The following is a 12,047-nucleotide window of genomic DNA, read 5'->3' as shown; positions in this document are numbered from 1 at the left end:
GGCGTGGAGCCTGCATCAGAGATCTTTGAGAGCATTGCTAACCTCGTTCTAGTACGACATCACTCTCAATATCGCCATCCGAGGGGGCGTGGTATCCGGCAACATCAAGTACTGGAGTTCGGTCATGAATGATGCACAAGCTATTGCCGTGGCTGAAGCCTTCAACGGTGCTATGCGCTTCCTGGTCGGGTGTCCTGATCTCACTTTTGGAAGCATCGGATGGCTAAGCAACACGGATGCGGCGACCGTTGGCTGCTGGAACCAAGACTATCCAGCAGCCCTAGAGTCGTGTCTACACCTTTTGTTCCAAGAGCAAGCGCACCTCCGTCCTGATGACACAGCGATCTCGTCTTGGGATGGTGAGATGACTTATCGCGAGCTCGATCTGGAGTCTAGCCGCTTGGCTGCTTACCTTTCTAGGCAGGTGGCACCAGGGGAGTTGGTGCCCCTGTGTTTTGAGAAATCACGTTGGGCCGTCGTTGCTATGTTGGGTGTACTTAAGGCTGGAGGCGTTTGCGTGCCTATGGTTCCTGAACATCCAGACTCTCGACTCATTGGTATAATTGAAGACGCCACAGCCAACACATTGCTGATATCAGAGTCCCAGAAGGCCCGATTCACTGGTCTCGCAAAGAACGCTATTAGCATCGGACCAAACTCGGAGGCATGGTCTGAGAGTCCGAACGGCCACCTCCAACAAGTACAGCCATCAGATCTAGCTTTCATCATCTTTACTTCTGGTAGCACTGGTCGACCGAAGGGCGTTCTTCTCGAACACCGTGCGCTCTGCACAAGCATTGGAGCGCACGGAGACGCTTTGAAGATAGGCCCGTCCTCACGAGTGCTCCAATTTGCGGCCTTTAGCTTCGACATTTCCCTCCAAGACGTTTTCACAACGCTAACTAGAGGCGGTTGTGTGTGTATTCCTTCTGAACACGATCGACTTAACGACCTGGCTGGTGCGATCAATTCTCTTGGTGTCAACTGGGCTGGGTTGACACCGACCGTGGCCGCGCTCCTCCAACCCCAATCAGTTCCGAAACTGAAAACGCTGGCCTTGGCCGGTGAGGCTCTGACCGCCCAGGTAGTTGATGTCTGGAGCAAAGAGGCAAAGATTCACAATTGCTATGGCCCTGCAGAAAGCTCAATTTACTGCGCCTGGCAGGGAATCCCCGAGAAAGAAGGTCGCCATCCATCCAATATTGGCATAGCACTGGCGACGACGTTGTGGGTTGCCGACGCCAGAGATTACACCCAACCTGCACCAGTGGGCGTTCCAGGCGAACTTCTGATCCAGGGACCAACATTAGCCCGAGGATACCTCAATGATGAGGCACTTTCCTCGAGCGCATTCGCCCCATCTCCCGCATGGATCGCTAGCTACCGCCCTCAGGGGCAGTGGGGACGAGTCTATCGCACGGGAGACCTCGTACGGTACGACGAAGACGGGACATTGGTTTACCTGGGACGGAAAGACTCGCAAGTCAAATTGCGCGGTCAGCGCGTGGAGCTGGCTGAGATCGAGTACGCCATTCTGGGGGCTCGCACAGAAGCTTCACGTGTGGCAGTTGACCTATTCCCAACAGCTGATCGAGAACGTGGTGATATTCTCATTGCGTTAATCGAAGAAACTCAGGCGGATCGAACCTTAGTGGACGAGGCAAGAGAGCCACGCTCTTCGCAGCCCCTGCTACCGGCATCTACAGCGCTCATCAGCAAGTACCAGGCGCTCAAATCCTCTCTATCAGTAAAGTTGCCGGCATTTATGATACCGCAAGTCTTCATACCACTCCTCAAGATGCCTCTCAACTCCTCCGGTAAAATCGACCGGCGACGACTGCGGGAGTGGATCGGCGCCCTTGCTGCCGAAGACATTGCTGCTTACAGCAGCCGACGAGCAAAGAAGCGTGAGCCATCTAGCGATACAGAGAGACGCCTCCAAATGCTTTGGGAGATGATTCTCCGTTTGCCATCCGGCTCAGTCGGGGCGGATGACCACTTTTTGGAACTTGGAGGCGACTCAATCGATGTAATGAGACTTGTTGCTGCAGCAGGAGAAGTCGGCCTGACAACATCAGTTGGTCAAGTTTTCCGCACGCCACACTTGTCTGCATTGGCGCACGATATCGACACGGCCGGACACAAAGCGTCTGAGGTGGAAGCCATCTATCAGCCCTTCTCTCTACTATTCAAGAACCAAAAGAGTGTAGAAGGTGAGGAACTGACAACTCTGGTGTCGATCGCAGCTGATCAGTGTGGCGCCAATGCCACGGCCATCCATGACATCTTGCCCTGCACAGCCTTGCAAGAGGGTCTGATGGTCCTCACCGCAAAGACTCCAGGCGCCTACATGGCACAGCATATCTTCCGCCTCAGACCGAATGCTGATACAGAACGACTCAAGGCGGCATGGGCCAGAACTGTGGCTCAGTGTGATATTCTTCGCACGCACATCGTATATGTCGAAGGTTGGGGCCCTCTTCAAGCTGTTGTGGACGAAAGCCCGATATGGCAGGATGAAAGCAACCTCCAGAACTTCCTGACGCAAGACAAAAAGAGGTCAATGGAATATGGCAAGCCGTTGAACCGGGTTGCTCTTATATCCGAAGCCAAAGAAGGCCACGACAATGACATGTTCCTTGTTTGGACTGCGCACCACGCTATTTACGACGGCTGGTCTATTGGGTTGGTGAAGCAATTGATGGAACAGGCTTACGCACAAGGAGACGGCGAGTCACCTATACTGTCTCCACTGCCGTTCTCACATTTCATCAAGCACGTCTCGGTCGGAAATGACGCTGGAACTTCTCCAAGCAACGACTTCTGGTTGCAGCACCTCGACGGCTGGAGCGGTGCTCATTTCCCAAAGCTCCCATCGACAATCTATCAGCCGTCTGCCAACAAAAGCATCGACCATAGCTTCTCAATGCCGACAGAGAAGCTTCCTGTCGGCGTGACCCATGCCCTCCTCTTGCAAGCAGGCTGGGGAGCCGTCCTGTCCCAGCAAACAGGGTCAGAAGACGTTTGTTTCGGATTGACGCTCAGTGGCCGCAACGCTCCGTTACCAGGAATTACACATATGGTCGGCCCAACCATCACTACAGTGCCGTTGAGACTGAAAATCGATCCAGCTTCCACAGTCCAGAGGCTCCTCGAATCTGTCCAACAAGCTTCCACAGATATGATACCATTTGAGCAAGCGGGCCTGCACCGCATTCAGTCACTGAGCTCAAACGCCCAAGCGGCTTGCCAGTTTCAGAGTCTCCTAGCCGTGCAGCCAGGTAGCAGAGACGGCGCCAGGGGTTCTGACCAGAAGCCCTTGTTAACGCCCTACACCAACGGCACCGATTTGGGAGGTTTTCACACATACCCCCTTGTTGTGGAATGCCGACCGAGCCAGAACACGATCGAGCTAGAGGCCCAATACGATGATGCCGTGGTTTCCGAGTGGGAGGTTCGAAGGTTGCTCTATCAATTCGCACATATTGTGCAAGAGTTTGGCCGCGCTGACCTCCACCTTGCGATTCGCGATATCAATGCATTTGGACCACGAGACGCGCTCCTCGTTCAGGAATGGAATGCCACACTCCCGAACGACATTATGTCATGCGTGCATAATCTGGTTCAGAAGCAGGTAGATGTTCGCGTGGATTCGGCGGCGGTATCGGCTTGGGATGGCGATTTGACGTATGGAGAGCTGAACGAGCTCTGTAATCGTCTTGCCGCTCGACTTGCCAATCTCGGTGTCGGAAAGGGCTCAATAATTCCGATGTGCATCGAGAGGTCCTCATGGGTGGTGGTTGCCATCTTGGCTGTCCTCAAAGCCGGAGCTGCCTTTGTACCTCTTGACTCTGCCGTCCCTAGCAGCCGACTACAGTCCATCGTTGAAGACACCCGCGCTTCTATTGCCCTTGGCAGTCCGGAGAAGCTCAGTCTTCTGTCAGCATGCGGCCTAACGTGCGTGGAGGTATCAAGCACTGCTGCTGCCACGGAGTGGCCGTCATCGGCGGCCTCAGTAAATGCCATGACAAAACCAACCGACATCGCCTACATTATGTTCACTTCTGGCAGCACAGGCCGACCCAAGGGCGTTCTAATGGAACATCATGCACTATGCTCTGGAGTAAGAGCTCAAGGAAACGCGATGAACTTCACCGCAGAAACACGAGCGTTGCACTTCGCATCTCTTAGCTTCGATGCCTCTATTGCTGAGATCATCACAACTTTGTGCTTTGGTGGCTGCGTATGCGTCCCAGACGAACAACAGCGCCTAAATAGCCCAGCCGACGCCATTAATAACTATAAAGTCAACTGGGCTTTGATCACCCCATCTGTTATCGGTCTCATAAAGCCGGACGACGTTCCTTCACTCGCCACGCTGGTGCTTGCTGGCGAGGCAATTCGAGAGGAGAATATCCAGGCATGGGCAGGCCGGGTGCATCTCATTAACGGCTACGGACCTACAGAGACTTGCGTCATCTGTGTGGCAGAGAAGATCTTGCCGCGCTACTTACACCCAGCCACCATTGGGAAGGCGGTTGGAACTATCCTGTGGGTTGTGAGCCTCAGCAATGATACGCAGCTTGCAACGGTTGGCTCAATTGGTGAGTTATGGGTTGAGGGTCCACAGCTAGCTCAAGGATATCTCAACAACGAGGAAGCCACAACAGCGGCGTTCGTGGTTGATCCGCCGTTCCTGAGTGGCGGCGCACAGGGTCGTCGACTCTATCGAACAGGAGACTTGGTCCAATACAACGAAAACGGTTCACTGCGGTACCTTGGACGCAAAGACTCACAGGTCAAGGTCCGCGGGCAACGTGTCGAGCTGCTTGAGATCGAGCATCAGCTCTGCTCTCTCGAGCGCATTGATGCCGGCATCATAATGTTTCCCAAGGAAGGCCCTCTGAAAGGAAAGGTGACTGCCATTTTCACCCTCCTCGGCAGTGACAACGACGCAGCTGTCAACGGCCACAGTGGCCATACCAACGAGCATGCCAATGGCCATTCAAACGGTTTCGAGAATGGCCTCGCAAATGGCCACCATGAGGAGGAACAGGACCCCGAGAAAGCACATAATCCCGCCAAGGCTGACATCCGCCAACTCCAAGGAGCTTCGAGAGATGAAGCGTGGAGACAGACGGTCAGGATGCGACAAGCTCTGGCTGATCAACTGCCATCGTACATGGTTCCAACGGCATGGCTGGTTGTCGAGTCAATCCCTCTCCAAGCTTCAGGGAAGCTAGACCGTGCTTTAGTTATGCAGTGGGTGTCAAGTATGCCGGAGCAAACGGCCCATGCTTCCCTTCTTGACCAGACAAGCATCGATGTCGAAGATCCAGCATCAGCCGCTGCCACCTTGACCGAACAGACGGTGCAGCAAGCATGTGCTGATGTTTTGGGCCTATCAATCGAAAAGGTCGCTATGTCTCGTTCCTTCTTGAGCCTTGGAGGCGACTCCATTGCTGCAATGCAACTGGCTTCTCGATGCCGCGCGCTTGGTCTAAGGGTCACTGTACAAGAAATCCTTCGCAGTCCGACGCTGCTGCAGCTCTCGCTTCGCGCGAGTATTGAAGATTCTGAAATTCCGCGAGATGAGACATTTGACGAGCCATTTGAGCTTTCCCCAATGCAAGAGTTATACTTCGGACTTGGGGAGACTGCGGGCACCGCGAAGTTCAATCAGAGCTTCTCCATCCAACTCAATCGTCGAAAGGAAGTGGCAGACATCGCACGTGCCGTGGAGGCATTAACCAGCCAGCACTCCATGCTTCGTGCTCGGTTCATCAAGCCAGACTCTGAATCTGCGAAGTGGCGACAGATGGTCACAACGGAAACGAAGAAGTCATTCCAGTTCGCTGCGCACACCGTGCCAAAGGACCAAGCAGACGTCTTCATGGCCTCCATCGTCGCTAAGACCCAGTCTCAGATCAACCCCATCACTGGGCCGGTATTTGCAGTAGATGTCTTTGAACAAGACAATGGCCCCGGCGAGCCAAGCACACAGACTATCTTTCTTGTTGCACACCATCTAGTTGTTGATCTGGTTTCATGGCGCATCCTCCTCCAACAGCTCGAAGAGCTTCTCGAGACCGGAAGACTATCAGCAGAACGCCCGATTCCATTCCAAGTGTGGAATAGGATGCAAAGGGAGTACGGAGCTCGTGAACTTTCTCCACAGGCCGCTTTGCCATTTGATCTCCCACCACACAAGCTGGACTTCTGGGGCCTTGAGAACGAGAAGAACGTGGTGGGCGACTTGCAGGCTGCCGGATTCACCCTCAGCAGCAACATCTCGGATCTATTGCTTGGCGGCTGTAATACGGCTTTTGCAACCGAACCTATTGATCTTTTTACCGCAGCCTTGCTTTACTCTTTCTCAAGAACGTTTACAGAGAGACAGCCACCGACAATCTTCAGCGAGGGTCACGGCCGCGAGCCGTGGGACCCAGCAATTGACCTCTCAGGCACAGTCGGCTGGTTCACAGCTCTACGCCCCTTGGCGGTACCAGTGACCTGTGAAACCAACATCATGACAGTGGTCCAGCAGGCAAAGGATGCACGACTTTCAACTATAAGCAACGGCTGGGCCTACTTCACTTCCCGTTTCTGTCACCCTCAAGGTCGGGATACTTTCAAGGCTGAGGGCGCCGTGGAACTTATCTTCAACTACCTGGGCCGCTTTCAGCAGCTTGAACGTGAAAACGCATTGTTCGGGCAAGCTCCTCGTATTGGTGGCTTCGAGACTGCCGATATGGACGCTGAGACGCCACGAATGAGCGTCCTCGATGCTTCAGCATCAGTCCAGGATGGCTGCGTCTCTTTCAATATTTCTTACAGCAAGGCCATACAACATATTGAAAGGATCGTTGAATGGGTCAAGGCACTGGAATCAACACTGATTCAGCTGACCGAGGTGCTCCCAAATCGCTCCCGCGAGTACACCGTTGGTGATCTGCCTTTGCTGCGACTGTCGCAAGCTTCCCTGAAGCAGCTGACACAGGATCGTCTTCCTGGTATTGGAATCAAGAACATCGATGAAGTTGAGGACATATACCCCTGTTCTCCTATCCAAGAGGGAATGTTGGTGAGCCAGACAAAGGTCACAGGTCACTATCAAAGCGCCTTCACGTTTGAAGCTACCAGCCGAGCTGGACCGGTCAGCTTGACCTCACTTGAGAAGGCGTGGCAAAGTGTAGTAAGCCGGCACGCTATCTTGCGCACAATCTTCATTGATGGAGTCACGCCAAATGTCGCTTTTGCCCAGGTCGTCCTGAAGCATAGTGTTGTCAACACCGTTCACTATTTGGCAGATGGTCAAGAAGTGCAGGCCCATCAAGGACATTTGCCATCCGGCCCCCTGCCACCGCACCGACTTACGCTTAAAGAAACAGCCGGCGGTGGCGTCGAATGTCATCTGGAGATCAGCCACGCCTTGATCGATGGTGCTTCCCTACAGTTCCTTTTCAGGGATCTCTCTCAAGCCTACGAGGGCTCGCTGTCGGTTGATGGAGGCTCGGGTTACCGTGATTACATCGCGTACCTCTCCGCCCATGACAAGAGTGACACCGAAGCCTACTGGGACAAGTACCTCAGTGGCCTTGAGCCTTGCTATTTCCCTCGCTTGTCCGACACTCAGTCCGGCACAGCTGGCGTGAGTGAACCTGAGCTTCGTGAAGTCCACCTCGATGCAAATGCCTTTGGATCTGGTGTCCAGGCATTCTGCGCAACTCAAGAGGTTACCATATCCAACGTCCTCCATGCCGCTTGGGCGATTCTTTTGCGATCATACACCGGCTCGGAAGATGTCTGCTTCGGCTTCCTTACCTCAGGCCGCGACGTTCCCGTTCATAGAGTCGGAGAAACAATTGGGCCCTTCATCAACATCCTTACCTGTCGACTCGCAGTCCCGGCGGCCGCGACGATGACCGCTCTAGTCACCTCAACTAAGGAGGCATACACACAAGCATTGCCGCACCAGAGCTGCTCTCTAGCTCAGATTCAGCACAGACTGGGCTTCTCGGGCCAAGCACTCTTCAATACCGCGTTGTCCGTACAGTCTCATGGTGGTGGTAGCGGTCAAACAGCCGAAAGCGGCATTCAATTCCGGAGCATAGACACTCATGACCCGACAGAGGTACGTGGAAGGGAAGATCGACTGTTGGATATGAGGCGCTAACTACTCAACAGTTCGATATCACGCTGAACATAAGTGTGCAAGGCGACAAACTGTCGGGTAACATCAAGTACTGGACGACTCTTATGACAGACTCGCAGGCCTCAAGCTTGGCTGAGTCCTTTGTCGCAATTCTTAACAACGCAGTCGCCTCTCCACAGGAGGCCATATCAACCCTCGAGAAAATCGACCGCTTCGATAAAGCTTTAATTTCTTCATGGAATCAAGCGCCTCCCAATCGTGTAGAGGAGTGTATGCATCACCTGATCGAACGCCGAGCAGCAACAAGTCCCGACTCTAATGCTGTGTGTGCTTGGGACGGCAATTTGACTTATTCCAAACTGGATAGAATCTCGACTCGACTAGCAGCCTACCTTGTCAGCTTAGGTGTTGGTCCTGAGATCTCAGTACTTATATGTCTAGAGAGATCTCTCTGGACCCCAGTGGCGATACTAGCAGTACTCAAGGCAGGAGGCGCATTTGTTCCTCTAGACCCGAAGTTGCCGCAGAGGCGAGTCCAAGCGATCACAGATCAAGCCAAGGCTACTATCGCCCTAGCTGATAAGGCCACGAGCTTATTGATGACCGCTTCAGTGGGCACAGTCCTGCATCTGTCCGATGGCATGCTGAATTGGTTGCCTACTTACGAAGCTATCAAGCCTTTGACAACGAATGTCGAGCCAAAGAACACAGCTTACACAATCTTCACCTCAGGTAGTACTGGTATACCCAAGGGTGTTGTTATCGAACACACGACCTTATCTTCGAGTGCACTGGCCCACTCCCAGTCAATGAACATCCGGGCGGACTCGAGAGTCTTCCACTTCTCATCTTTAGCATTTGATGCTAGCATAGCAGAGATCCTGACTACCCTTTCACAAGGAGGGTGCCTTTGTATCCCTTCAGAAGCAGACCGACTCGGTAATACGACTGAGGTCATGAACGAGATGCGCATCAACTGGGCTTTCTTTACACCCTCTATGGCAACAACATTCGGTCCAAAGGATCTGCCATACTTACGAACCTTGGTCTTAGGAGGTGAGGCGATGACGATAAAGAATGTCGAGGACTGGACAGCAGAGGGTAGCGAAGTCTCTCTTCACAACGGATATGGACCTACAGAGACCTGTGTGTTTTGCGTGTCAACTTCTATCAGCGACCCCAGTCAGGGGCCATTCCTAGGCCGCGCCATTGGCAGTTTGGCTTGGATCGCCGACATCGACGCACCAGGAGTCCTGGCTCCAGTAGGAGCTATCGGAGAGCTCCTCGTTCAAGGTCCTATTGTAGGCCGCGAGTATTTGGCCGACAGCGAGATGACTTCCCGATCCTTCCTGCCACCAAGCTCCGTGCCTTTTATTGGCCAGGCTGTTAGCCATGATAAGGTCTACAGAACAGGCGACCTTGTCAGATATCGCGACGATGGCTCCATTGTCTATGCTGGCCGGAAAGGAAGTCAAGTGAAGCTCCGCGGGCAGCGTATCGAACTTGAAGAGGTGACGCACCAGATCGAATCGCTTTGGCCCGAGGCAACCCGAGCTATCGCCGATGTTGTGACGCCTTCCGATCGCCCCGACAGCCAGATGCTCATTGCTTTTATTGACGTGGGCAGCGGCGATAACAACCCAGATGATGGAGTGAGTTCCGAGTGCGACTGGCTAGCCACCGCGGCGCCGGCCTTCCTGGAGCGAGTCACGCGATTGCGCACACAATTACTGGCTGTCGTGCCGCCATACATGATCCCCCAGGCCTTCATTCCCATCAATCGAGTGCCTCTGTCCGTCAACGGAAAAACGGAGCGAGGCAAGATGCGCGACTGGGCTACCGGCCGAGGTGCAGAGGCGCTTGCGGAATACGGACAAACCACGCGCACCGTGGGTAGGAAGCCGAATAAGGAGGCTGAGATCCGGCTTCAGGCGCTGTGGGAGGAGGTGCTACAGCTTCCTGCCGACTCTGTCAGCGCAGAAGACAACTTTTTCCACCTGGGTGCCGACTCGATCCGAGTGATGACCCTCGTATCTGCGGCCCGGCGGGCAGGCCTATCGGCAAAGGTACAGGATGTCATGAAGCATCCTGTGCTGGAGACAATGGCGGATGTATTTGTTCCTGTGGACTACCCAGACATGGGGGTGGAGGAGGAAGGTGAAGATGAGGTCAAACAGTTCGAACTCCTTGGCGAGGGAGGACTTTCAGACTTTTTGATGGGAGATGAAGAGTGGGCGAGCCTTGGGGGTGTTCCAGAGGGCAATGAAGATGGTTCTTTTCATTTGTGATTATTTGGGAACATATTTTATTGAACCGCATTAGAGTTAATGTCTTGTAATTGGATTTCATTTAATGATCAAGTTATTATCAGCGTGAAATACTGCTCAGGGGCTTATATTTGACCACTCTCTTAATCATAGCTTATATTTTAAGTTTTTATAATATAAAAAAACGATCAACTATATTTTATATGTCAGTAAGCTAATATCATATAAGATATAGTATAGATCTTCGCTATAGCTTATTTAGTAAGTTTTAGATCTTTTTCAAAAGCTTAAAAGGTAAGAATAATCTTCACTTCTTTTAAAGAAGAAGCCATGTTTGGAGGTAGAGAAAAAGTGTAGAGAAGGTGGAAGGTGGTGCAGCATACGAAAGTGGCCCATTCCGGTCTACTGGCCTACTCGCTATGCAACCACGTTAGTTATACAATTAGAGATCAAATTTCGGCGGCAGTGCTTGGACGTGGGATGATCGAACTCAAGAGTATTATTTTCACCTATTTGTTAGTGCCCAACCAGATCTGAAATGGGACAATAAAGAATTGCGAGCGGCAGTATACGACTCTGCCATGAGATTCTGATTGAGAAAAGGCATTGACGGATTCAGAATCGACACGATGGCCATTTACAGCAAGCATCCTGATCTCCCAGATGGCCCGATTCTAGATCCAGAGTCTGAATGGCAAACGGGCCGTATGCATTATGCTCACCAACCGGAGGTGTTCAATATCTTGTCTGAGATGAATGCCTTTTTACGGGAATTTGGGCCAGACAAGATGACCGTGGGTGAATTCGGCTTCCTTCCAAATACCAAGCTCGCAATCGAGTATGTCGGTTTTAGTAAGCAGCGTGTGGGCATGGGCTTTCAATTCGAGACCGCATGTCTTGATTATTCTCTCAATCATTGGCATTTGCGTCCTTTTACACTCGTGGAGTTCAAAGACACTTTCGAGAAGTGGCAGCGATTTACAGAAGGCAACGACGGATGGACGTGTGTTTTCCTCGAGAATCACGATATCGGGCGATCTGTCTCTCGGTTTGCGAGCGACTCTCTCAGTATCGAGCAGTATGTGCAAAATTATTGGCCATGCTCCTGGCTACCTCGACTGGGACACTCTTCCTGTACCAAGGCCAAGAGATTGGAATGACTAATGTTCCATGCCACTGGCCTATCAGCGAGTACAAAGATATCAGCGCTCAGAACTATTGGAAAATGGTTGAGAAAGATACTAGTGGCGATAGAATTGCCCTCGAAAAAGCTATGGACAAAATCCGGATAGTGGCTCGAGACCATGCTAGGACACCGATGCAATGGGATAACAGCCTCCATGCTGGGTTTACACGAAGCGATGAGGGACCCTGGATGCGAGTCAATGACAATTATGAAGATATCAATGTGAGACACCAGCTCGGGAATTCACATAGTGTAATGTCATTCTGGAAAAGACTTCTGGTACTAAGGAAGCAATATATGGATCTCTTTGCGCATGGGGCATGGGAGACTATAAATCGCTCTGATTCTTCGGTCATGACTTATATCAAAACTTTTGGTACTCAAAAAGCGCTAATATTACTGAATTTCTCCGAGGATCTGCAGAAAACTGTAGGTCATA

General features: G+C 52.3%; 1 protein-coding gene across 1 annotated transcript in view; it reads left to right on the top strand.

Annotated features, from left to right (window-relative positions):
* Positions 1–10,443, top strand: part of UCRPA7_3918 (hypothetical protein) — a gene marked incomplete at both ends in the record, with an annotated part of 32,514 nt that extends 22,071 nt beyond the window's left edge. The window contains 3 exons of the mRNA XM_007916465.1: positions 53–8,134; positions 8,188–8,425; positions 8,618–10,443. Coding sequence (XP_007914656.1) covers positions 53–8,134; positions 8,188–8,425; positions 8,618–10,443 — 10,146 coding nt within the window. The remainder of the gene's footprint in view (positions 1–52; positions 8,135–8,187; positions 8,426–8,617) is intronic.
* Between the last annotated feature and the right edge of the window lie 1,604 nt (positions 10,444–12,047).

Source organism: Phaeoacremonium minimum, assembly GCF_000392275.1.
Source record: "Phaeoacremonium minimum UCRPA7 unplaced genomic scaffold PA7_03_scaffold_293, whole genome shotgun sequence".
NCBI classification, from domain to species: Eukaryota; Fungi; Ascomycota; class Sordariomycetes; order Togniniales; family Togniniaceae; genus Phaeoacremonium; species Phaeoacremonium minimum.
This window is presented reverse-complemented; position numbering and strand designations above follow the sequence as displayed.